Genomic DNA, 26,596 nt, shown 5'->3' with positions numbered 1-26,596 from the left:
GCTGCCGCTGCCGCTGTCACTGTCGCCGTTGCAGTTGCAGTTGCAGCTTAGGCTGCGGCATATATAAGACGGCTTTCAGTCCACTAACGCGCAGACAATCAACGCTCATCTAAGTGAAACAAACAGCACAACAATCAAACTAACAAACAACACACAAGCAACCAACAACGGCAACCACAATGTTCGCATCCAAGAATCCTTGTCTATCGCTGGTCCTGCTGGTCAGCTGCCTGACTTTGGCCAGTGCACAGTTTTTGTTTCCTGGCCACAACCATGGCCGGGGACCGCGTGGCCTATATGGTCCACCACCAATTAGCAGTGGCTGGAGCAGCGGCTGGAACGGTCCCAGCATTGAATTGCCACCATCGCATTCAAATCACATAACCAGAGATGAGGTGCTCTCGCTGCTGGCCGCCTGGAAGGCAGTGGAGGCGAAGCCCAAGCCAACGCCAGCGCCAGAGCCCGAGGCAGACCCAGAGCCAGAGCCAGAGGCACCCGCACCCGCACCCGAACCTGAGCCGGAGGCACCAGAGCCAGCACCTGAAGCACCCGCCGGCCCAGGACCCGCTGTTCCCTTGACCGTCTCGTTGCCCGCCTTTGTGCCCATTCAGCTATCGGCTATGTATACCGCTCCGATTCCGGTGCCCGGCGCTGGTCTGGGCGCCTTTGGTTTCGGCGGTGCAATAGGTGGAGGATCCGCTGCTGCAGGAGCTGCTGCTGCTGGTTCTGGAGCATCTGCTGCTGGTGCCGCCGCTGCCCAATCACGTTTGGGACGCCCCATTCAGCGTCGCATCAACAGCAACATTCGCTTTCCCGTTGCCAATCCGAGGAGTTTTGCATCCGCCAATTATGTGGCGCCTCGACCACGTGTCTATCGCACCATCGGCTCGGAGACCGACCAGGCAATGAGGTGAGTGTACACATATGACAATCCCCAATCCTCTGTTCATCTCTCATCCCATTGAATTGAATTAATCGCACACAGCATTGATGTCCTGCCGCCGCCGCCTTTCCTTGGCAATCCGGTTCAGTTTGTACCCAGCAATTGGCAGTGAAATGATGATGAACCATATATGTCGACTATCTACTTCTATATGTACTACTATATAATCGTGCTTATCTGTCGTATTTATGTGGCATCTAAGTGATAACTGTAAATAGCTAAGTGTTTAACACGATGTCATTATTTTATAATTCTGTTTTTTTTTTTTTTTGTTAACCTTTTGCAATTGAAATATATATAAATAAAAGTTAATACTAAAGATAATCCACAAAACAAAGACAATTTATTCATTTTTTCCATATAGATTCACAATTCCTTTTTGCACTGCATTCGTTAACGTTATACGTGCTGATTGTGTAGCATTTATATAAAAATAATTATATTCATGTACTTTTCCTATACATTTATTTGTATCTTTCTCGAAAATGTTTCGATTTTGACCAGTCTCGATCTTGTTGCTCTCCTCTTTGTTACCTCTCTGTCTCCTTTACCCCTATCTGATTGATCATCTAGGTTTGTTAATCCTTAGTGTCGCATTCGTAAACGTTTTACGAAATACACACATCTATATATGATCATCGCGTCTTGTCGCTCTTTTTCTTTCCTCTAACTTAATTGAATTAAATTGAATTAATCTGATTATTATGTTATTTTGATCAACAACTTAACAATGTAATGTCTATATAGTGTTTTTTAGATTAAACCGAAATCGGATTAGTTAGTTATGGCCTTAATTGAAATTGTTTCCCCATTTTGCTATTGTCTTGCTCCAATCGGGGAACCCGATTTTCAATTCGTCACCATAGTAATTGACATAATTATGCCGCCGTATGTATGCACCTAGTTATCAAATTCCCAGTCCATAACAGTCTGAAAAGTGACCAAAAGCGGATCAATCAACAGTTTCCCAAGAGGGTCGTACATATTTTTTCATCCAGTTAGAGAAATTCAAGTCCCGCTAAGCACACACGCATAAATCTTAGATATATATATATATATATATATATACATATCGAGTTACCATGCCACACTTACTAAATATCCACACACGTTTCACAATTTTGTGCGCAAATTAATCGGCCATTAAGAAATTGGGATCGAACACTGTTACACTGTTGATTTACACATGTAATGCATTTGATCAAATATCGAGTGTTGTGCCACTCCCAGTCCCATGCACGTCCCCATGCCTGGGGACCAGTTCCAGTTTCAGTTCGACTATCAATATGAGTACCTGTACCTGTTCCAGCTCCATTGACGGAGGTGTCACTTGAGCAGCCCACCTGTTATTTGCCTGAGGACGACACGTTGACAAATCAACACTTAAAAAGTTGTGGAACACCAATTGACCATTTAAATTTTGATTGGAATTTATCACACTTTACGCTATGCAACAGCATTTCGACTTATCAGTTTGTCAAACACATTAACTAATTATACCTATATTTAGTAATATCGGCTTATGAAATTGCACTAGACTCAACATACATTTTTCAAACACAACTCACTTTGTATCTCAAAGCTCAAATGCATTCTGAGCTAAACGAATATAAAAGAAGAAAAATAAACATTTCAATATTTTCGATATCTCTGCGCTTTACTTATAATGTTCAGAACTATTTGACAAGATTTCACACATATGAAATTTATTTCAGTAAGTTTTTCTTTTTTCTAATCGTATACGAACCCTTTGACAATTATTTAAGTTAAATAAACTACAATTAGACATCAATGTGTATTTCAAATATTTGGTTTGTTTTTAGCTACATTTTTGTTTAAGCTTGTAGGCTCTCGGTTAAAATATTAGTTACTTAATATATAATTGTAGCTAGACACGCATAAATCTCACAAAAAAATGAATCTCATTCGTGTTGTTGTGTGTAATTTGCCATTCATGTTTCATTTTTTTTATATGAATTTTCATACATTTTATATAAATGGCATTGTTGACATTTTAGTCACACACGTTGCAATCGAATGATCGATCGATGATGCCGACGCCCAGATTATTATGGGCTTCCCGCACCTCATGCACAAAAACATAGCATGTCATTTGTAGAGCCAAATACTTATTATATCAGACATCTCGTTAAGTTACTATCGCATTTATAGCTAGTTTACATATTTGGTATGGCTTACGCAAAATAAAAAAAATAAACATAATACAAAGTTAGGCATACAAAATAAAAAAAAAAAAACAAAAAACTACATAAAAGCACTAAATAACAGAATAAAAAAGTCTTATAATACAAATTACAGTTGAAATGAACTGCATGGCATCGAAGTTTGCTTCTCTCTTATTTCTTTAGCTCTTTGTTCTTCGGAGTTAGTGCAGCATCTTTAGGATTAGCCTCGCCAGACTTTGATGAACGGCCAGCATGACAAAGGCGCCAGCAATCACATAGTTCAGACGATAAATGGCCGCCTGGCAATAGAGCAGCACAATGCCGGCGAAAAAATACAATATGATTGACAACATCCAGTAGAACCGCCTGCAAAGTATAATGATTATTATCAGATGTTGGCCGATACGTAATTCATACAAAAAATCCAACAACAAAAAGAAGGAATTTCAATCAAACCAGTTCGCTTGATTAACACCTGTCTTAGCTTATCAGTAAAAACATTTGATATAAATCAAATATGTGCAATCAGCTGGAGCTAAAGAGTCCAAAGTGGCATTTGTTACATGAAAGCATTTTGTAAGATACACAGCAAATTCGGAGAAGTATTGCCAGCTATCTGTTGGTAAATTATTGAATATATTGGAAAGAGCGCCAGCAATTCAAACTTGCTGCAAAACTTGCAGCTGATACAGTTTTGAAATAAGTTTCGGGCTGATCTGCAAGTTGATAGGAAGATCTCCTGTTGTGAAGCAGCCTTCACTTTAGTACATAAAGACAAAGGTCTTTCCTTGAATTTTTTAATACTTTTTGTCATGTATAACGCATTGAGGGAGACGTGTCTGACCCTATAATGTATTTATTCATTAGCCGAGTTCTCGTTTAAGTATAAAAGTTTCTCAGTATGAAAACTATCTTGTTGGAACTTGTTATCTATTCGTCTTTTTGCTGTGGGTAGTACATAAATCGATTATAAGGGAAGGATAACGGCTTGGGTTGAATGTTCCCATAGCCGCAACTTTCTCAAAAATAAACCAATTTTTGGTCGCTAGATTAATAGTGCATTTTCACACAAAAAACCCGATTTGCCAATATTGCATTTTAGTTCAACAGAACACAAATAATATTTATGTGGCACTTACAATTTTTGTGGAGCGCGGAGCTGAAGGAGCAGACTTAATGAGCCCAGCACCACAATGCTGGTAAGTAAACACGGATCGGGCAGAACAATGCCATGTCTGTAAAGAGCCAAAACGGAAAATATACTATTGAATTAAATATTTACTCATTGGATGCACATTACGCACCGGCGACTGCGCAGCCAGGCCAAGCTGGTGGGAACGCTGAGGAGCAGCTGGACGAGCAGCATTAGCAACAGCGTTATATGAAATGGAAAGTTCTGCAAACCCACACAGCATTCTTTCTCCTCCTCCGATTCGGGCTGCTGCTCCTGTTCCCGTTGCTGCTGTTGCTGTTCATCGTGCTGTTGTTGCTGCTGCTGATCTTCAGTTGCTTCGTTCTCGATGGCATCGCTATCATCGCTAGTCTCCAGCTTCAGTTCTTGTTCCAGCTCCTGTTCTCTCTCACACTCATTTTCCGCATTGGTAGATCTTGAATCATTTGTTGGTGCTTGTGTTCCGCGCGTGCCTGTGGCCATATGCACCAGATTGGCCGCCTTCTGCCACAGATAATCCTCCAGATAATCTTTATAGGCGTTCGATAGCATCAGAAAGTAAAAGACAAAGGCCAAAAGTAACGCCAATCCACTGCAGGTCGCCAACGCGATCGCAATGGTCAAGATGCCTAACGTAATCGGCAGATGTGTCATTATCGAGATCATTATGTTCGAACCGGATGTGGAGAGCCGTGTTAGACGCAGCGCCAAGCGATGGAATGCATTTCCATACAATGTCAGTGATAGCCAGACGCCCAAGGCGGCAACTATTGACAGTCCAATTGCCATGCATTGTATGATTATCGATATATTAATGCTATAGTCCAGTGGCTCCGGTGTCGGCAATACTTTTAGGTTTAATATTAGCTTCTTGAGCAAGCGACAACCTGTGCAAGCGAAGGAGAACCTTAATTGCAATAATTGTAACCATTTTGGTATTTAGCATAGCTCACCTGTGACAATATAGAGCGACGTGTACTGCAGGTAACCAACGTAGGGCTTGAGGCTCTTGAAGCTACCAGCGGGCTGAAACTTATCCAACTGTTTGCGGAGCACAATCAACAGAACACAAACCAAATGTGCCGGGAACCAGCCGTAAAACTCCAGCACCAAGCGCGACAGAGCGTCCGCATATGAATACTCATAGCTTAGAACGAGATAGAGATAGAGAGAGAGAGAGAGAGAGGGCGAGAGAGATAGTAAGACAAAAACACAGAGCATCTGGATAAGTCTAAAAGATTATTCATCAAGGCAATGTAAGTTATAGATGGGGTTTTTTCAAATAACATTTACGAGGATGGGAAATGTATGAAGACGCTGGGACAAAATAAGTTAACTTGTTCAACCAATAAGCTTTAAATTCATTTCAAAAGAATCTATGAATTAGAAACGTTTGGAAAATGAACAGTATACAACTTTCTGCAACTACAACTACTATGGTCTTATCTAAATAATCCTACCTGATGCGATAACGACAAATGGGATCCAAATACAAATCGAGCGTGACGGGATTCAATGTGGTATTATAATGCCTGGGCATCATGGTGGGTACATTGATATACAATCCTGGCTTTTGATCCGGTGAACTGCAATTACGAGCAATCAAATGAGCAACGATTTACGATTAAAGCCTAGAGATCCAACCAACGTACGTTAACGTCTGATATCGGTCAAAGCCGGCAGCCCAGGGAACACACAATTTGGCTGTGATGCGATAATTGGGCTGCAAACACTGCAACGGCTCAATCACAATGCGCAAACTCTGATAGGGTTCAACGAGTTCCGAGATGCGCAAGCGATAGTGCAAAGTGCCCTGCAGCGTCTCATTCACAATTGTACGGCGTCCATAGGCGTACCAGCGCGGCATGCGTATGTCCAGGATGCGCTCCTTGGGATCGTAAATGTCCAGATTGTAGCCAGTGCGTTGACTGACCGCCGGTAGTCGCACCATCACGTGCGTCCACTGCCTGTACGTTTTCCGCAAATTGTGCAAATCGAGTAGGGCAACGCTGCGTGGCGCATTGTCGCCATTTGTTAAACGCTGGACGAGATGCGTCAGCGGTGTCGCCTTGTCGCTGCAATCCAAAATGAATAAGGTTTCGGGTATATAGGCATGTACACGAGCTTACTCACCAGTAGTTTAGCTCCGTTTCGTTGTCCTTATGCGATTCGCAACCAAATAGCCAATTCTCATCGCTCTCAACGTTCAAAGCCTCAATGGCAAGTTTCTGTACATGAAGTGGTCACAACAAAGACGTGTGAATTAAGAAGATTATGCCCCACGTGAAGAGTCACAAATGTATGAATACCTTATAGCGTTCCGGGCGCTGTATACCAATCAGTTCATGGTAGTGACTTTTCAGGCCATTGGCAAAGAACTTGTTGATGACCATGCGACGCTCCTCATGCCAATTGCTGTGCGTTTGAAAGCTGAACATGCTCTGCTGGCGAGTTCGTTGTTTCTAGATCGATAGAAAACGAAGATTTGATAGTAACAATATTTCGTTTTTTTAATCACACAATAATATTGCTTGTTTGCTTACCACAAAGTGCGACAGGGCGGCATGCATATTGCGCTGTTTGTTGCTGTTGAAGATGATGGTGGAGTCGTCGCGTCGCTGAGCAATGCTGAAGAGGAACCGATTGATGACCTGCATGAATTGGAGACACCAGACGGCAGACAAATGATCGCAGCTGAGACTCACACGAGGAATGGCCGAGGTCTAAAGAGACATGAAAACAAATTAGCGGTTGAACAAAGATTTAAGAGTACATTAGTAAATTGAGATTTTACCATCGCATGCAGATCGTTAAACTGCGATGTGGTCAAACCGGCGTGGACAAGCAGATCTCGATTGCCGCCGCCTGTTGAGATGAGCAGCACATTGTCGAGACTGGCGGATAGCTCCTGGTTAGCGATGCGCTGCTCACTGGGCGACTTCTGATGAAGGCTTTGGCACACATTTGTCGTGCTTGTTGGGTGCGTGGCGGTCCGTGTGCGACTGAGCAGCTCATGTGTCTCGGCATAGAACTGACTGAGGTGTGCATCCAAATTGAGCACCGGCTGATCGAGCGGCGTCGATATGCTAATAATTGAATTGATATAATGTCCAATCTGCGCATCTGTCAGCACCGACTGCGCTAGCTTGCCGCCCATGGAGTGACCGATGAGTACAATGGGACTCGGCTGCTTATACAGCGACAGAATTGTGTGAATGCAGTGCTTCAGGAACGAACGCTGATGATACATATAGCCGCCATAAAGCGCCGATAGCTCCTCATCATAGTCAATCGTATAATAATCTAAATGAATACCCGACTCGGGATTATCTCGCGCCTTGCGCAACGCGACAGAAGCCAGCGAGCGCGCCTGCTTGTAGGAGCCGGCATTGCCTGGTACAAAGATAACTGGAGCGCCCGTCATGCGCATCTTGTGCGGATCCACTGGCTGACGCACGCCCTCATAGTAGTAGTAGAGGCCATAATTGGGAAACTGTTTATTCGCATCAAATCTCACCCGCTGTCAATGAAGACATTTCTATTTATACTCAGAATAAGTGGACAAAAATCTTGTTTCGACTTACGGCAAATTGTGGTTGACCAAACATGTATGTCATGCGGCAGGCGTTTGGCTCCACCTCGACGTGTATGTGGAAAATACCGTAAAGAAAGCTACATATTGAAGCTATTATCACTAGCACGGCACAGTTTCTGAACGCAATCATTTGCGCTTAAGTTCGTTTTTAAGTTATTATTTATGCGCCGCACGCTTGTTGCTGTCTAACTGCCAAAGCGTTGCCAGTTTTTCCAAATGCATCTGATGGTGATGTGCGCATGTCGTGCATTTTAATGCAATATGTGCAAACCGCGTTTGGTACCAATAGTTATTAAAATTAAAATTGATTTGAAACTCACTTTTCTACCTAGCTATAAAAATTGGATATTATTTTAAATCAGTACAGCCCAATGTCGATAACGCGGCTTGAAAGCTATGACATCGATAGTTCGGCTTAGCTCGCACACATGTGAACAGTGCTGCCGTCTTGCTAAATAGAAAGATTAACAAACGGCCCCGTCCGGAAATCTATCCTTTTTTTTTTAAATAATGTCAAATAACTCCGTTTTTCGTTAGCAATTTGCGCTTGTTGTGTAGCTCAGAATTTGGCACCAATATTATTATAAATTAAATGCAGACAATATTGGTTGTGCTTGATACAGAGCATGACGAACTGTATATAATTTATAATAATAGTAATAATAAAGATTCATTGCCATCCTCATCTTCCAGAACTTTATTTTATAAACTAGCCTTTTTTATGCTTGTCATATATTTTTGGTACATTTTTATTTCTTGTCAATCTGTTCGATTCTGGTAATCGATAATTGGCAACACTGCTCACGACACCCCCTCTCACAAATATCACACACACACACCCACACGCTGCTATTGAGCATTCCGATCGAATACCTTGTTGATCTCAAAGTATTGATCATTATTGTGTTATTGTGTTTGCTCGCATCTCGTTGCGGTAGTCCATCACTCAGCTCTCAGCTTACAGCTGCGTCCCCGCCCCCGTCATCGACAACTAACACACACTCGCCCCCGCACGCATCTCAGCGCTTCGTAACGTGTTTACGTTTCTCTAAGCCATTCAGTTGTGTATGTGTGTGTGTGTACGCCTCCTATGCGTGTTCACTTGTGTGTGTATGCGCGCGCTTAATTCGCGCATTGTATCTAGCTAACTAACTCGGCTGGCTGGCTGGCTGGCTAGCCTCTGGGCCTGGCTGGGAAAAAGACAGGAGGGTAAAAAAAAAAGACAGTTATGCCCTGCTGCGTCGCGCCAACAACAAAAACAAGCAACATAGCTGACGCCGTCTCGTTGTCGTCGTCGTTTTCGTTGTTGTCGTCGTCGCTGTCGCCGTCGTCGTTTCGCCTCTCTCTCTCGCTCATCTGTCGATGAGATCGTTGTGTGTTTGTCTTCTGGATCGGATCGTGTTGTTAGTAGTGTATGTCGTCGTAGTGTCGTTTATTGTTGCTGCTGCTGCTGCTGCTACTGTTGTTGTTGTTGTTGTTACGCGCTGTGACTGACTTGTTCAATGATTTAGTAAAAATATTCATAGCTCATTCCAAAACTTGTTCTTGTGCCTGCTGCAAATACAAAATTTATAACGCGCTGCGGAAATTCACAATTTCTATGTATCTATCAAAATATTGAATATATATAAATATTATATATATTTGTAATGCTTTATATGTGTGGTAGTTGTTAACAATTGTTTTCTGTGTTGTGTTTTACTTTTTTTAAAATTGTTATTTGTTGTAATAATTATACAAATCAAATCCGAAACCGCCGTCTCGTTTCGTCTCGTCTCCTGTCCCTGCACCCCTCTCTTTATCTCTGGCACTCACTCACCGATTATTGTGTGCAATTCAAATACACCGCCAAACCCCCACCACACTCTCAAATAAAAAAAAAAAACCAACTGCATCCGCCTTTATCATCATAATAAAAAAAAAAACACTGAATATTTGAAATAAATAAATATATATCAACAATCACAATGGAGGTCTGGCGATCGCTAACGGTTGGCGCATTTCTAGCACTAGGCTTGGTGTGCTTCTATGGCATGGTGGAGTCGTGCAACGAAGTCGTCTGCGCCTCAATAGTCTCCAAGTGTATGTTGACGCAAAGTTGCAAATGCGAACTTAAGAATTGCTCCTGCTGCAAAGAGTGCCTCAAGTGTCTGGGCAAAAAGTACTACGAGGAATGCTGTAGTTGTGTGGGTAAGTCAAAAATGATATATATATGGGATCGATGATGTGATGTGACATTATCATTATTCATTCTTGCGCTCCGTTTTTTTTTTGTGTTTGCCGTTTTTATAGTAATTGCTTGCAAATGTATGCGTGCGCGATATTTGCGATGTGTAACCATAGATTTCGTGCGTGTCTCACTTATCGATAATTGTGAGCCGCCGTTTGAATCCCGATTGCAACAGTGCAAAATAGGAAAATTTAACACTATGTTGTGCCATTTTTTGTATTCGATAGTAACTATTTATTTGTTTTTATTAAATTATAAATTTAATGTATATTTTCTAATAACTGGATATAAAGACGCATGATATATTACTCGTTATTTTATCTCATCCATATTTATTAATAAAATTATTATTTTTTTCCAATCATTCGTAGAACTCTGTCCTAAACCCAATGATACGCGAAATTCGCTGTCTAAAAAGTCACACGTTGAGGATTTCGATGGTGTGCCTGAGTTATTTAATGTGCTGGCCACAAATGAGGATAGTGAAAGTGATTATTGGGATGTCTTCACTTTTCAAGTGGACTGGTCTAGGGGCAAACCAAAACTGGATAAGGATGAGAAATACTATCTGAGTAAGTGATGTGCAATATGGTAAAAATAAAAATAGATTGAAAGATATATTTATCATTCTCAATAAAAAAAGAATTCAATGACAAGAATCTGGATGAAGCACGTGAGGAACGCGATAATACGCTGACAGTGAATTGCACAGTTATATATTTGGATCAGTGCACGTCGTTAAATAAGTGCCGTCAAAGCTGTCAAACAATGGGCGCTAGCAGCTACAGGTACTTAATATAAATTCATCAATTTAGTTCCATTATATTTAACTCAAGGATTTTTGGTTTTATTTAAAATGTAGATGGTTCCACGATGGCTGCTGTGAGTGCGTAGGATCAACGTGCATTAATTATGGCGTGAATGAGAGTCGCTGTCGACATTGTCCAGACTCGAAAGATGCGGGAGATGATTTCGATGATGAGATCGATGAGGAGATGCAGGACTACGGCGAGACTATGGGCCCGTTCGATGGCTCAGTGAATAGCAATTATTGATAGCAGCAAACAAATGCCATATCAAGAACAAAAACATTTAACAAATTAGTTACTCAATTCAGTGACATTATTATTGTGTAGTACGAAGTAACATTTGTATAGCATTATTATTATTATTATATATATTTTTTTTATTTTAATGAATAGGTCCTTTTGATTGTTTTTCATTTTGAGCAGCCCGAGAATATATTTTAGAGCCGAAAATAAAGATTATGTATAAAACCGAATGAAATTAACGTGTTGAATAACGATAGTATTATTATTCGATATGCGGGTAACGTATAAGGATTAACATCAAATTATCAATGATATTTATATCGAATATAAATACATAGACTCATTTATTTTGTAATCAGCGTAGAAATTGTGTTTTCTGTTCTCTTTTTCAAAAACTTCTCCCAAAAAATATGTCTTAAAATGACAACTTTATTTATAAATTTATAGTTGCTTACTGCGCCCCAAAACAACATCGAACAGCTGATTGGCCAATCGTTTTGCGCCGGGGTGGCAACACTAGCCCATGTTATTTCAAGCGAACAACATCAAGTTACGTATTCGAACCGGCGGCTACAAGTCTAAAGATAATTAAAGTGGCTGGGAATTATGTTTAAGGGCTTGCGACACCTACGAAATGTGCTGCAACGTGGACACCACAATCTGGCGCGCTGTCATGCCTACGTGACGCAAACGGGCAATCCAAATGGCTCCGCAGCTGCCAGCTTGCCACTAAAACGGCCACCAATTGCGCCTGCTGTGCAGCCGCTAAGTTACCGACAGGTGAGTGAGGGGAATGCAGATTGCAGATTGCAGCTGGTATCAAAAAGAGCCATGTCGATTTTCCTCACACAGATGCGAATGCTGCGATTGGAGTATAAGGCGATTGTAGGCGTTATTGCGCGCTCGCTGCAATTAACGCCACGCGAGGTGCAGCAATTACATCTGCGATGCTTATGCTCTCGCAACTCAGGAACAGATGCGGACAAGCACAGCAGCAAGTCGAGCAGCAGAAGCAGCAGCGGCAGCAAAAGCAAGGATAAGCCCACCAAGGAAGGCAGCGAAAGCACGTCAGATTGCGGGCAAGAATCAAAACAAGGATCCAGTTCCAGTTCGAGCAGCAGTGCCGGCTCTAGTTCCAGCGGGGACTCTTCCAACCCGAGCAGCAACAACAACAATAACAAAAATGAAAACGACGAAAAAATGCGTTCAGTTTTGACAAAAGCGGTTCTTTGGCTATTCACCATTTACATGTTTGTTGCCTTTATATCATTGCTAATTACACCGCGCACAGAGCGACCCGAGGGATCCACACGATACGTCTCGTGGAATGAGTTTGTGCATCATATGCTAGCCGTCGGTGAGGTCAAGGAGCTGATCATACGACCCGACATGGAAATGGTTACGATTATCCTGCACGATGGCGCCGTCATCAAGGGACGCAAAGTGTCATCCACTATATTCCACATGGCTGTCGCCGATGCCAACAAATTTGAGGAGAAGCTGCGGATGGTCGAGAAACGCTTGGGTATTAAAGATGGCGTTCCAGTTACTTACGATCGCCACGATACCACTGGACGCCTCCTGATGCTGTTGTTATTCTGCGCTCTCCTCATCTCCATAGCGACACGCATGAAGAGCATGAAGAGTCCAATCAGCATGGACTCATTTGTAAGTATTTGTATGCGTTAATTGTCTTATTTATGTTTCCGTTTTTTAATTTTGAATTTTGTTTTTAGAACCAAATGGGTCGGGCGAAGTTCACACTTGTGGATCCATTTGAAGGTGGACGTGGCGTGCTGTTTCGCGACGTGGCTGGTCTTAAGGAGGCCAAACAGGAGGTTAAAGAGTTTGTCGACTATCTAAAGACACCGGACAAGTATCAACGCCTGGGCGCCAAAGTGCCACGCGGCGCTCTGCTCTTGGGCCCACCTGGCTGTGGCAAAACGTTGTTGGCGAAGGCGGTGGCCACCGAGGCTCAGGTTCCGTTTCTCAGTATGAATGGGTCGGAGTTTATTGAAATGATTGGTGGCCTCGGTGCTGCACGTGTGCGCGATCTCTTTAAGGAGGGCAAGAAGCGGGCGCCCTGTATTATCTATATCGATGAAATCGATGCCATTGGACGACAACGATCCGGCACCGAGAGTATGGGTCAGGGCAGTTCCGGTGAATCTGAGCAGACCCTCAATCAGCTGCTCGTCGAAATGGACGGCATGGCAACCAAAGAAGGCGTCCTCATGCTAGCGAGCACCAATCGTGCCGATATACTCGATAAGGTACACAATCTGAATCTCTTCACTTGCTCAACTGTAAATCAATTTCTTTTTTTTTTTTTTTATGCAGGCATTACTTCGACCTGGTCGCTTTGATCGTCACATACTTATTGATTTGCCGACGTTGCAGGAGCGCAAGGAGATCTTCGAGAAGCATTTGTCATCCGTCAAACTGGCCGAGGAGCCCGACAGTTATTCCCAGCGTTTGGCCCGACTTACGCCCGGATTCTCCGGCGCCGACATTGCCAACGTGTGCAACGAGGCAGCGTTGCATGCAGCCCGTCATGTCCAAACCGAGGTCACCAGCAAGAATCTAGAATATGCCGTTGAGCGTTTAGTGGGTGAGTGTCTCTCTTACAAATTGATTATATTTATATATATATATACATTTAAAATATTATTTCTCCCTCTGCTTTCAGGTGGCACCGAGAAGCGTTCGCATGCGCTTTCGCTGACCGAACGCAAGGTGATTGCGTATCATGAGTCTGGACATGCACTGGTCGGCTGGATGCTACCGCATTCGGATATATTGCTCAAGGTGACGATTGTGCCGCGCACGAGTTTGGCATTGGGATTTGCCCAATATACGCCTAGTGAGCAGCATCTGTACTCCAAGGAGGAGCTATTTGATAAGATGTGCATGGCACTCGGTGGACGTGCCGCCGAGAATTTGATCTTCAAACAGATCACGACTGGCGCCCAAAACGATCTGGAGAAGGTCACTCAAATTGCCTATTCACAGATCAAGAAATTTGGCATGAACGAACGCCTGGGTCCGATATATGTGCGCGATGCAAATGAATCTGCCGGCGGTGGCGGTAGCAGCAAACCCTTTTCCCGGGCTATGGAAACCATCATTGATCACGAAGTGCGCAATATGGTGTCGGATGCATATCGGAAAACCGAGGATCTGCTCACCAAGCATCGCGACAAGCTAGAGAAGGTATTTATATCGATATCAGTATTTGGCCCGGTCAATATACATTCTCATTTTAATTATATATGTAAATTTGTCTTTAATTTGCTTTGCAGCTGGCGGAGGCTCTGTTGGACAAGGAGACACTGGATTATGATGAGGTATGCGGCTTGATTGGACCGCCACCGTTTGATCCAGCCAAGCGGCAGGTGGACTCTGTAGACTTTGAGCAGTCGCTGAAGAATCTGGGCACGACTGAGCCACAAGTCTGACAACCGACAACTGAACTGACAACCCAATGGCTCCAGCTGTGACCCTTCACATCTTTCCCACTTGCACCCGCATCACTTACACTTACACAGCCGGTTCATGTTTAATAAATGTAAATAAAGTTGTTTACTATTTTTTTTAGCACTTCGTCAAGTGATTAGCCAAAGCTGCCTCAGCTTTTTTATTGCTGTTGAATACGTCAATATGTATATATAAACAATCATATAAAATCCATAACTGATTGATCAATTCAACGTCTCAGAATTTGCATTTCTCCATTTGGCATACAATTGCAAAAAGTGCAGTAAAATGTCTAGTTTGGTGTTTTTGCCCATCCACTTAAGTACACAGCAAATATTATTATTTATTATAATGATACTTTTGTAAAACATACCTTTTGTAAAGGGTGCAGGGCACACCACATTTGCATAGCTATCTATATTACAGGCAGAGAAAGGGAGACAGAAACACAGAGAATGAGAGAGAGAGAGAGTTTTGAACTTGGCTTATACTTTTTAAAATAATCTTTAAACCTTACCTAGACTGGGTTCCTTTTTCTTAACTATTTGATCTTTGCATCTAATATTTAAATAAGATAAGCAAACTAAACTTAAAGAAATTCAAAGTGTTAGTCAAATGTTAAATTTAAGTTTTGCAATGTTAGCATACTTCAATTAAGAGTTTCTAATTGGGTTTACTTTGGCATTTAGCCCAACACTGTTGACAACTATGATTCACATTAACCTCAACATGTGTAGGCAAGTACGAAAGGATACCCTGTAATATAGTATATCATTAATGCGAAAGGCATATTAAGAACAATATCTCAAATAATATAATTTACTTATACTTAACACGATGCACGAAAGAAGACACCCAGTACAAATGCGATTGCGTGGATATTGGAGAAAAACGTGTTTATCACAATATTGAACTTGACGAAGCGATAAAGTCTCGCTTCCTTATTAGTAATAAATAAATTTTGGAATATTTTATAAAAAAAACTAGGTAATTGCAATTTGATTTGTAGTCTATTTGTACTGCTAATGCACTTGAGAAAGGCCTCAACTAACAAGAAAGGTCGGGAGTGCGCGACTAGCACTTACCCTGACCGATATATATTGAAAATTGATATAAATCAAATTGATTTTTATTGAATTGTGTTGTAAATACGATCTTAATCTTTTATTATTATTTTTTAGCTGAAATCCCGATACTTATCGATTTTCGGGCAGTCACAGTCCATCACAGTTGATATCTCACTAGTTCTGAACAACTCTCTCCTATTCTCGGACTGCTTAATGGTTACGGGGTATCCAAAGCATACACACTTTAAACAGACTTTCAAACTGTGAACCAGGTTCTGCTACCTCTATCTCTACCTAATTACCTAACTAAAGAAAAAAAAAGAAACGTTGGCATAAAAACGCACCGGATGCACTCGCGACACGTTAGTCAGTGAAAATGTTTAGTGGCAACTGGATATTTGTGGCGAGTGGCCTAATCCTGTTGATGGGTAGCCCTGGTGCGAGGGCCGATCATTTCCGTGAGTTCACATCCAACATGCCACACGGAATTGAAGCCAATTTAAAAAAAATTTAAAAAAAAAAACACTTGAACTGTTTAGCTGCACCATTGAAGCGCTGCCGTATTGAGGATGAGGCATGCCATGTGAAGCAGGCGCAGGCCTTTGTTGATACCTTCAAGCATGGCATACCGGAGCGGAATGTGGCACCCATCGAGATCATAGAATTGGGCACCTTGCGCAGTAATAGCGGCGATCCGGGCAGTTCGTTGCAGTTCAATCTGGTCATGTCTAATACCACATTGCATAACTTTGCCGACACATTGCGGTTCAAGTCAGTGACGGGCTTTACCAAGGACCTGACCAAGCCAATGAAGCTCTCGTGGACCTTTAGCACAGATTACTGCGATGTGCATGCCAACTATGATGTCAATGGCAAGATACTGCTGCTGTCCATCGTTAGCCAGGGTGAAATTACAGTCAAGCTGAAACAACTGCAGTGCAAGACACGCCTTACTGCCGTACCGGAGAAACGAGACGATGGAAATACCTATCTCAAGATCACCGACTTTAACACGGCTGTGAAAGTGGGCTCGTAAGTTGAATGCTTTTGTAATACCAAGATATATACATCTAATATCTTGGAGATTACCCACAATTTGACTAATTTTAAAATGATGATGAAAAATCTAAAAATCATGATCTCTTCTGGCAGCGGTCACATTGATATGACCAATTTGTTCAAAGATAATGTCGAGCTGAGCGAGAGCACACTGCAGGTAGTCAACGATGAGTATGATGTCATAGCGAAGGAGGTGCATCCCCAGATAATGATAGCTACTGATCGTGTTTTAAAGAAAGTCATCCAAAATTTGTGGGACACAATACCATATGAGGAATTCTTTGACAATTAAATATGACTACTGCGTAAATATAGATAAGTTTTATACGATGGGTCTTCTCTGATCTATTTTACGGTTATGGTTGTTTATATGTTCTGTTAAGACTTCTGAAATACAATTAGTATAATGGCTAACTGTTTTTTGTTTTGTTGTTTGACTATAAATATGAAGATTTGCTTATTTGCTGTTTGTTTCTCGCAATTGCAGCGTTTATTTTAATAAAGTTTTTAAATTAAATCAATGAATGTTTTATGTTTTTGAAACGTTGCATCGCCTTTACATTGCCAGAGCTGGTTATTTAAAATATGTTCTACACATTATGTGTAAAACTCTGCAAGAAAGAAAGATCGAAAGGGAGATAAGTACAGAGTTTGTTAGGGGATTGCAGAATGATTCTTCTTACCTAAGTAATGCAATTTCAAATTTTAGATGTGTAAATTGTGACAATTGACTGACCAACTGCACGTTGCAAACATTTAAACCATTGCCACCAGAGGAGCAGGGATGCCACTTGCTATCCATCGCCGTGCTGCGTTTGATCCTCCTCCGGATGCTCCACAATTTTGCTCTCCATTTGCAAAAGTTGCTGTGCAAATGCAATTGCAATGTTGGCTTAAATGTTGTCTGTTTTTTCCGTTATAATCAAATTTACCATTGGCTTGCGATGTTTGGTTTCCTTTTCAGTATCCAGTGGACTATCTGAGCCGTCGGTTGTTTTGATAAATGACGAGTAGAAGGAGGAGAAACTGGAGCCATCCATATCATCGCTGTTGCCATTGCTATCCGTGTACTTCTGTGTGAGAAGATATGAAAGCGATGACCAAAACTTTTGCTCATTTAAAAGTCTAACTTTAAGTGTAGGCTATGATGATTTTGACAAGAAAAATATCTCTATATATATGTATCTATATAAAGTAAGCTGAATTATAACGGCTCAGTGTATTTGCATGATTTGAAAAAAGAAATAAACAAAAAATGAGGAATAATGGACTGCTATACCATATACCAAATCTATTGGGACGATCGGTTAAAAGAAGCTGATTAGAATATTATTATGATGTAATTTACAAAACTGTTTTATCTTACTTGTTTTGTGTTGTGATTAGATGGATTGCTTGTTGGATCGGACGTATATCCGTCTGCTTCGACGTTAACCGATTCAATCGGTTGATTCGACGCCTCCTTTTTGGATGAATCGGAAAGTGCCACATTCGAGCCGGGCTCGGCCTTCACCGACGAGGATATCTGCAGCTGGTTGGGTGTTATCGAAAAGAAGGCTCCCTGCCCTTTCACCGTTGTCGTCGACAGTGGTGCTACCCTCACCTTTTGCGCCTGCAATGATTAGATTGAGATTAGGCACTAGAAGCAGCCAGGAATTTGTACTCCAAAATTTCCATTATTAAAACACAATTAAAAAAGAGTAAAGAAAATAAAATGAAAAGGAAATTAAAATCATGACATACCGTGTAGACAGTCTTGTTGTAACTGGCATGCGAGTTGTTGAATCTGCTTGGCAATTGGAGGAGGTTGCTGGCGACGCTGGAGAAGGGCAGGGGCTGGTACATCATCGCTGTGGCGGCCGCAGCCGCCGGATGTGTGTAGAAGAGCGATGGATGCGGATACATGACACCAGCCATATATTGGAGGGGAATTGCTGCCGTTGCTGCTGCCGCCGCCGCAGCTGCTGCTTTCTGCGAGGTTGTCGGCTCCTCGCAGCTCCTCTGCGAGCAGTGCGGCAAATGGGGCGAGGATGTGGACACCGTTGTCGATGTGCTTGGCAATTGAGCGGGTATATAGTAGAAGGCGGGAAAGAGGCTCGGCGAGAAGTTGCTCTGGGCCACGGCTGTTGTATGCACCGACGGCGTCGGTATGCCAATGGAGAATGGCGGCCAGAGATTCTGGGTGCAGCTGAGACCAGCTGGTACGGCCTGGATATGATTGCTGGCATGCGATGAGGGATTTGCTGTCGAGCACATGACATCGCCGGTGCCAACCAATGGTATGTTAAGTGGAAGCTGCTGCTTCGGCTTGTTCGCGTCACTCTCCCAGGAATGGGAGCCACCCCGCTTGATGCCATGTATGCCATGGCCGGGACCACTATACTCCAACATCTTCTCGTTCGCCGTCTTCTTGTTCTTCTCACCATTGCGTCCGCGAGACTCACGATGTTTCTTCAGCATGCGTTTCTCCATCTCATCGTTGTGCTTGCTGAGCAGCGATTCGGTAAGAGTGACACTAATCGGCGGTATACTGTTATCAGCACCAAGACTAGGACTAGGACCAGCACCAGCACCAGCACCCCCAACCGCAACCGCACCAGATCCGCTAAGTTTACCACCGGAATTACCACAGCCAGAGGTGCCTGTGCCGGTATTGCTGGTATTTGTGAAGCTGCTCATGAGAATATTGCTGTTGGTTGTGCAATTGCCAGAGGAACCACTGCCGCCGCTACATTCGCCACCATGGTCCGGACTAATCGCACTCCGCGCATCCTCACGGGATCTGCTCGCATAGGAGGAGTCGGCCTTGAGCGGATCGAGCTCGGTCGGCGCCGTGACTGGTTTGCTGTTGAAAAAACGCTGCAGATTCTCTTTATAGTTGAGCTGATTGTAGCTCGGCGGCGTCTCAGTGGAGCTCTTACTGTCATAGTAGTCGTGATGCGGCGAAATTTCCCCAAGCATAACGCTATCTCGCTCCGACACCGTCAGCTCGTTCTCATGCGGCAGCTCCAGCTTCAGATCCGCCCGCGTCACCTCATCCATCAGTGTTTCCATGAAGCTGGCGAGTGCTTGGCATCGTCGCGATACCTCCTGCTTAACGGTGTCCGATGGTCGGGAGACTGTCTCCGCGAGTAGCTTCACAATATCATCCTTGATACGATTATTACGAGTCTGCATCTCGTCCGGTATTTTTAATTTCACAGTCGGCGCCGCCTCAAAAACATTGACTTCTTTGGGACCTGAAAGGGGAGAGAAGAGAGAGAGAGAGAGAGAGAGAGAGAGAGAGAGAGAGAGAGAGAAAGAGAGAGAAATGGCAAATTTGTTAACAGGGAATTCGTTGAGGGGATTCCTCAACTCGTTGATTGGTTGGTTTTTCTCCTCGATTTAGTTAAGATATCTGTGAATAACTATTGCAAAACAAGCTAGAAAACTTTTCTTATAAATTAAGTTATATTGTATTGTAGCATTTAGAGAATAATCCTTCATTCAGCTAGAAAACTTATCAAAAATCGAATTGGAAATTGTATTGAAATATAAATTTTTTTATAGATTTGAAGTTCTCCCAGCTTGTCAAGGATTACACATGAGACCCATATGACGAACCTCTACGCAAGATTGCTAAATATTCTGCAACTTACAAAATTGATTATTTTTGTAATTGGCTAAAATTTAGATTCAACGTTTTTGAAATCTTCAACTAGATTTTCGGTGCGATTCCATTTGGCATATGTTTCACTTACCCTGAAAAACGCGATGATGTCCGACAACAAACTCAAGTCTGCGCGACCAAGGATTCACGAAACTGGTCCACTCCGTCTCGAGGAGGATGTAGCATCCATTCTGAATGAGGAAGCGATAGGGCTTACTGCAAAAGGAGACGCCAGCCGTTTGTCCCTTCTTCATGACTATTTCGTACGTCTCCTTAATGATCGGTAGATCCTCGTGATGATAGAAATCCATAATGGACCTTCCAATCAGATCCTGCGGCAAATAGCCAAGCGCACTAACCGATGCGCTATCCACATGCGATATGATTGCAGCAGCCGTGTGGCGTATGGCAAACTTGGGACTCTTCGACGACAGAATCTCATCGCAAACTGCACAATAAAAGGGGGTTGATTAAATTAGCAAGTGCTTAAAAGTCTCTAGCTCTTAGAGTCTCTAACATCGGACTACGTTTCTTGTATATATGTCAATTATTATAGTAATGATTAAACCAATTTAAGTAACAAAAAACTAATAATAAAATTCTTCTAAGAATAAATATAAAAAACAGAAACACTCTGAAAATGTTATATTTTTATATTTTACAGATTTACTTCATTTATTTCTGAATAAAAAGTAATGAAGCCTTGATTTGTTTTATCCAAGTCTATATTTTTTATGAGATTGAAGATGCTTTCTTTTCCGTTCTTAATAAAGGGTCATTTTGGAACATTCTGCCTCACACACTCACCCTTGTAGCTGCTCCTGATGGGTGTGGCGGTGATGACCAATAGCATATTGGTGCCATTGGAGACCACATAGTTGTCCGGTCGCGCCTCCTCGGGCGCCTCCCGGAACGTCAATCCCAAGCGGAAGGGTTCATAGTTAACGGAACGTCCTATGACACCAAAACCGCCGGCGGCTAATCCCCGATAGCGTCGGAGCATCACACATGTGCTTCGGGCATCCTTGGGGAGGCTGCCGCGTGTCTCGGCAATTGGGATGCCCGTTGTGATTTGACTGGCGAATGTCGAGCGATCCTTGACATGCACAAAATCGATGAAGGATCGACCCAGCCACATATCACGGGGATAGCCAAGGACATCGGTAATGCTGGGCGTCGTATACAGCACCATGCCATCGTGCATGGAGATCACACAACAGAAGCTATCCTCCTTGGACCGCTCATGATGCGGATGGTGATTCGAATGTGGATGCTGATTTGGATGTTGATGTTGTCTGTTGGCGCCAGCAGCAACCGTTTCTAGTTTGCCCAGTGTCGCTTCCCAAGACTTGTCGGCCTTGATGCTGCCGCCAACGTTTGGACAGGCAGATAATCCAGTCGACTGCAATGCTATGCCATTAAGCGATTTCGTTGAGAGCAATTGTTGCACCTGCTCCAATTGATTGTTGGTCGACTCGCTCAGCTCTGAGTCGAGCTGTTCGCTCATCTGCTGTTGATCGCTGGCCGGTTGATCGCTCTGCGATTGTGTGTCCTGCAGATTCTGGAGCTGTTCGCAGCTGGCGCTGCTCGCCAGCTTTTGCTCCTCGGCATTATCGATGTGCGATGCGTTTGCTGTTGCCGTCATTTGCCCCGGACATTTGGCCTTCTTCTTCTTGCGGCACTTGTCCTTGTTGCGCTTGGAGATCAGATCGCTGCTGCTGGCCTGTGTGGAGGGCTTGCCCCCATACCCACTGCTGCCGGACGAATGACTGCCGCTCAGCCGGGACTTGGAACTGCCACTGGAGTGCAAATCAAGAATATATATGGTCACCATAGTAGATGATATTATATCTGGAATTCTCACCTGCGCTGTGATTGACTGTTGCTGCAGCTGTTCGAATAGGCCGAGTCGGCTACCTTTGCATTGTGTGCTGACTCCGATGATTCTCCCTCCATTTTGAATTTGTATTTACTTGCTCTTTTTGTTTTTATATAAGTTTCAAGCCTGCTAAAAATACAACTCGTCGGCAATTTTCTAATTTAAGTACTCGTTGAATTACTTGATAAGGTCTCAACATGCAACTAAGACAAAAGAGAATAAAGTTAGCAAAAGTTTGCATTAGTTTTAATTCATTTTTTATAGGTCTTGTTATGGTTGCTTAAAATTGAATTCAGGTATACAGCAGCTGAAGAGCATAACATCTGTTCTATATACATCGTATGTGTGTATACATATAATTATTATTATTATTATTATTATTTTTAGTCTTAGGTTCCAGTTCTGTGGCGTTGTCATTTAAGAATCAAGTCAAATCAGCAGAGAAGGAGAGAATCACATCTATTCTACATATGTGTTCTATATATATATTTTTTTATTAATTACTGTTGCTGATTCAGTTAATCGCTGTTGTTGCTTCATACATTGTTTTGATTAATCATTGAGACTACGTAACACAGTCACGTTTGAAAGCGCAATGGATAAGGTCAGCAGAATTTTATTGAGGGGGTGGTTGTGGGGGTTGGTCAAGTGGTGATATGAAATCCATCGAAATGAGAGAATCCAATAGCTTTTAATGGCACTTGCACTTGCTCAATGGAAGCCCATATTTCTTGACCATTTGTTATGCTTGTGTGGTGAGTTGCTCAGTGCTGTCAGATTTTTTTGTTTCTTTTTGTTCTTATCGAAATCGGTAAATCACATATTAAAGTTCCATTTTAGAGGCGTGGCTAAGGTTTAATTTTGACAGCGACAGCTTTGGTTGATTTCTATAAAATATTTGCATTTTCCTTTCGTTCCGTTTTCAGCCTAAAGTTCATACAATACTTTACAAGAAAATGAAATTTGTTGTTGAGAAATTGAAGAGTTCTTGCGTTGCATAATTAGTGGCACTCAGTCTCCAGCATAAATAAGGCCAATGCACTCCATTTGATTAGTTTATCAAATTTCGTAGTCTTGAATACAAATACAAATAACATGTAACCCAATATTTTGCAATTGTCAACATTTATATATGTGTATATGTTATATATCTTGGGCAGCTGCAGATTATTTGTTATATGATGCTACACTGTTCTCACACATGTATTCTTTCGCATATATATATTTAACAACAAAATACATTTTAGGGTTTCTTATTTGAGCTTGATAAAATTTGTAAAATTGCTCGCTCATTAACATGTCGAGGCATATTCATAAAATTTTCACATTTTATTGTTATCGGAAATCGATTTTTATCGATATTCGTGATACACACTTGATCAAGAATATATACATATACCTTATGGTATATGCTTGATTCATTCACTCTCATACACTTTCAGTTTGATTCATTGAATGCGATTCATTATCATTCATGGTAGCTGAACAAACCAATCGATTTGGTATATAACTCAAATACCGATTGTGTTATTTCTTGAGTAAATGCATTATTGGTCACTGTGCAAAATTACGTCAACCATTTTTATGGCAAAATACAAAATTCTGAATCTTAAATTCTTATTATAAGTTTCCATTTTCAATCTGTAATATTATATTCCAGATTTTTTTGCAACTAGTGTATTTTTTTGGAGTAAATTGTAATTATTTATTATATATATATATATATATATACATATATAGATTTATATTGTGAGGGACTACCGCAATTGAAATTCAGTTCGTATATTCATATGCACGTAGCTTTCCACTACATTGAGCCGGTGCAGATGAGTGCAATTTTTGTGCTCAGCCTTTCAAAGCTCTCTCGCGCTCTCTCACCCTCTCTCTCCCACACACATATATCTCACACAGACGACACCCATACATTGATGTGCCCAAGGGAATTACTCATAAATGAGCACGTTGAACGTAAACATGTACGTAACAACACAACAACAACACAGTTTATGTAAGTATTTCATTGAGCTTGTGGACACTAACACAATCACACTTCTATAAGATCGAATCAAATGCGACTGCTCTCAGAACGCTGTTGTTTTCGTTGTTTAATTCCTCAGCTGCGCGCTCTCTAAAGCTATGCGTTCCTATTCATTCACATGCACTTACTCTCTCGCTCTATCTCTCGATCAACTGATTGCAAACGCAGTTTCAAATATGTATCTTATATTGAACAAATTCGCATATATTCAATGTGATTTGTTTTTGTTTTGTTTTTAATATATATTTACTTATGTGTTGCACTTTAACTGCACTTGCACAAAAAGTGAAAACAAAATGTCCGTATTAATGTTTTAAACGTTTTAAAGAAATGTTTGCGTTCAATCGCGACCTACTTGTTGAAAACTCGCCCGAATACTGACAGACTCTCGATAGCTGAGAGACGAGAAGCGCACTGGCCAAGCTTTGCAATATTTGCCCACACACACACACACACAATACAATCATTTCACACACACAGAAACACGACACACTGCAACACCAGCAGCAGCCGCAACGTGCGTTCTTCTTCGGGATTTCCAATCGCTCGTTTAGAATTCGGCATTGTTCGCTTTGACATACTTTGCCTGGCTTTCGTTTAACCCATTGCTGGGCCACTCAATTTACCAATGACTGGCAAATGGCAACGCAATAAATTTGGCAGCCATAAATAAATTTATTTAAAAGAACAAACAAAAAAATATTCTAAATTATTTTTTTACTTTTAATTTAAAGTATTGATGTCAGACAATATTATATGTATATATATATATATATATATATATATATATATGTGCATATATATATATATATATGTGCATTATTTATGCATTAACCTGCTGCATGTCCAGAGTTGCTGTACGAATTTAGACCCGTTAGGTCCCGTTTGGGGTTAATGTTTGTCGGTGAACGTAATCAAAGCTACATAAGAATCATTAGTAGTGGCAACTGTTATTAAAGGAACGCTGCTGGTTATCGGGAAGTTGACTGCTGCCATGCTGCTTGAATTGTTGATGGTCTGGCCACACAGTCGGGGAGGGGGTGGTGGGTTGGGTTGTGTAGCACGTTAAATTCAGCATGAATGTGCCTCAAACTGTGCACACTGCGAGTCACGCATAGCGGCCACGTGAGTTGCTGTTGTTCTTGTAACTGATATTGTTTATTGTTTGTCACCGTTGCTCGCTGCCCGCCCTTGCCTTGCCTTGCCCCTTACCCTCTGTCCCTTAGTGCAGTCTGTCATGGCCTTGCATTAGTTATCGTCAAACGAACTCGAAAACTGCACCAATTTGGTGTGGCAGTCTTTTAGGCGTTGTCAGATATTCAATTACGATTCACATTGTGTCATCTCGAAAGATATATCTCGGTTGAAGGAGCTTCTTCCTGCCTGTTACATACTTTGACACATCTGCATTTTCATTTAAATATAGAAATATCAGCAATTATTTGCCATTATGCAGATGCCTCAGGAAATGGGGATGTGCACGTGAAAAGTGAAAGCACTGAAATAGCCTCGCCTGAACGCATCGCCCGCTGGGATTGTCAAGAAATGCAGACATGTGCAACTTACTCCGGCAATTTGACAGTAAGTAATGTGTTTAAAGTATTCTATATAACATGATTAAGATAACAATATTTCAAATGCAATCATTTCTATATAGATATTATATATTATGATATATTATTATATAGAAACCGATACAATAAACAGTTAAGAATAAATATTATATTTGTGTATGCATGGCTGAACAGAATTTTAAGATTTGCCTCGACTCCTTATCGATGAGCGAACAGTGTATGCAGGACCCGTCTGTGAACGGAGTCCCGAGTCAATGAATGAATTCAGTTTCTACTTTTAAATCGACCATCGAAACGAAACAGCACACATTGAATACATTTATGAATATATATTCTTGAAAAGAATGCGTTGTGCTCTAGAATGAAATATTTCAAATGTTTGAATCTCGCATCTTGTGACACGACTCGCTATCAACTGTGAACTATATGCTTGTTTCGCGATAATTTCAACAGGTTAATCAATTTAATGAGAAGCTCATAATACCCTTGCGTATCACGTAGAGAAGGGTACATCTTGCACTGACTTCTGTTTGAGTGACGACATGCAATTACTTGGTAGACGGCAAATGCAGTGTTGCATGTTATATTGCTCAAGCCGAGGGCATCCACGTGGATGTAGCGTTTCCCAGATGATAAGAACGAGCCAGAAGAAGATATCTCTCGCTCGACTGCTAAC

The 26,596-nt window shown here is 41.9% G+C and overlaps 6 protein-coding genes across 10 annotated transcripts; 4 read left to right on the top strand and 2 right to left on the bottom strand.

The window, feature by feature from the left end:
• The first annotated feature begins 179 nt into the window (after positions 1-179).
• On the top strand, positions 180-1,055 carry LOC6564909 (translation initiation factor IF-2). Its single transcript, XM_001991436.1, has 2 exons — positions 180-910; positions 986-1,055. Exons 1-2 carry the CDS (start codon positions 180-182, stop codon positions 1,053-1,055), a joined length of 801 nt encoding a protein of 266 aa, XP_001991472.1.
• A 1,526-nt stretch (positions 1,056-2,581) lies between these two features.
• Positions 2,582-8,108, bottom strand: LOC6564910 (GPI inositol-deacylase). 2 transcript variants are annotated; one of them, XM_032738461.2, is made up of 11 exons: positions 7,885-8,100; positions 7,095-7,820; positions 6,844-7,023; positions 6,610-6,762; positions 6,434-6,528; positions 5,953-6,375; positions 5,761-5,886; positions 5,254-5,447; positions 4,434-5,187; positions 4,269-4,364; positions 2,582-3,495 (listed from the first exon to the last, which is right to left on the bottom strand). In XM_032738461.2, exons 1-11 carry the CDS (start codon positions 8,023-8,025, stop codon positions 3,330-3,332), a joined length of 3,054 nt encoding a protein of 1,017 aa, XP_032594352.1. In that variant the 5' UTR covers positions 8,026-8,100; the 3' UTR covers positions 2,582-3,329. The 2 variants fall into 2 exon arrangements, with proteins under 2 accessions (XP_032594352.1, XP_032594353.1); XM_032738462.1 differs by lacking the exons at positions 2,582-3,495; positions 4,269-4,364; positions 4,434-5,187; positions 5,254-5,447 and adding an exon at positions 5,551-5,617 and having other exon boundaries at positions 7,885-8,108.
• A 715-nt stretch (positions 8,109-8,823) lies between these two features.
• Positions 8,824-11,320, top strand: LOC6564911 (protein twisted gastrulation). The gene is made up of 4 exons (XM_001991438.3): positions 8,824-10,085; positions 10,497-10,697; positions 10,769-10,913; positions 10,988-11,320. Exons 1-4 carry the CDS (start codon positions 9,863-9,865, stop codon positions 11,178-11,180), a joined length of 762 nt encoding a protein of 253 aa, XP_001991474.1. The 5' UTR covers positions 8,824-9,862; the 3' UTR covers positions 11,181-11,320.
• Positions 11,321-11,634: 314 nt separating this feature from the next.
• On the top strand, positions 11,635-14,774 carry LOC6564912 (paraplegin). Its single transcript, XM_001991439.3, has 6 exons — positions 11,635-11,957; positions 12,030-12,845; positions 12,914-13,450; positions 13,518-13,788; positions 13,867-14,390; positions 14,480-14,774. The coding sequence occupies exons 1-6, from the start codon at positions 11,784-11,786 to the stop codon at positions 14,633-14,635; spliced, it is 2,478 nt and encodes an 825-aa protein (XP_001991475.1). The 5' UTR covers positions 11,635-11,783; the 3' UTR covers positions 14,636-14,774.
• Positions 14,775-16,082: 1,308 nt separating this feature from the next.
• Positions 16,083-17,194, top strand: LOC6564913 (circadian clock-controlled protein daywake). Its single transcript, XM_001991440.2, has 3 exons — positions 16,083-16,179; positions 16,261-16,753; positions 16,874-17,194. Exons 1-3 carry the CDS (start codon positions 16,098-16,100, stop codon positions 17,070-17,072), a joined length of 774 nt encoding a protein of 257 aa, XP_001991476.1. The 5' UTR covers positions 16,083-16,097; the 3' UTR covers positions 17,073-17,194.
• A 52-nt stretch (positions 17,195-17,246) lies between these two features.
• Positions 17,247-24,661, bottom strand: LOC6564914 (period circadian protein). Of its 4 annotated transcripts, none has more exons than XM_032738478.1 (10): positions 24,475-24,553; positions 22,294-22,511; positions 21,237-22,228; positions 20,521-20,877; positions 18,524-20,019; positions 18,147-18,392; positions 18,067-18,071; positions 17,713-17,850; positions 17,464-17,646; positions 17,247-17,391 (listed from the first exon to the last, which is right to left on the bottom strand). In XM_032738478.1, exons 2-10 carry the CDS (start codon positions 22,383-22,385, stop codon positions 17,355-17,357), a joined length of 3,546 nt encoding a protein of 1,181 aa, XP_032594369.1. In that variant the 5' UTR covers positions 22,386-22,511; positions 24,475-24,553; the 3' UTR covers positions 17,247-17,354. The 4 variants fall into 4 exon arrangements, with proteins under 4 accessions (XP_032594369.1, XP_032594370.1, XP_001991477.1 ...); XM_032738479.2 differs by lacking the exon at positions 24,475-24,553 and adding an exon at positions 24,597-24,661 and having other exon boundaries at positions 17,284-17,391; XM_001991441.3 differs by lacking the exons at positions 17,247-17,391; positions 18,067-18,071 and having other exon boundaries at positions 17,498-17,646; positions 17,713-17,853.
• Positions 24,662-26,596: the final 1,935 nt, after the last annotated feature.

This window comes from Drosophila grimshawi, unplaced genomic scaffold (assembly GCF_018153295.1).
Source record: "Drosophila grimshawi isolate 15287-2541.00 unplaced genomic scaffold, ASM1815329v1 contig_848, whole genome shotgun sequence".
Classification (NCBI taxonomy): Eukaryota; Metazoa; Arthropoda; class Insecta; order Diptera; family Drosophilidae; genus Drosophila; species Drosophila grimshawi.
Note: the sequence above shows the minus strand (reverse complement) of the source record. Positions and strands in the feature narration are given on the sequence as shown.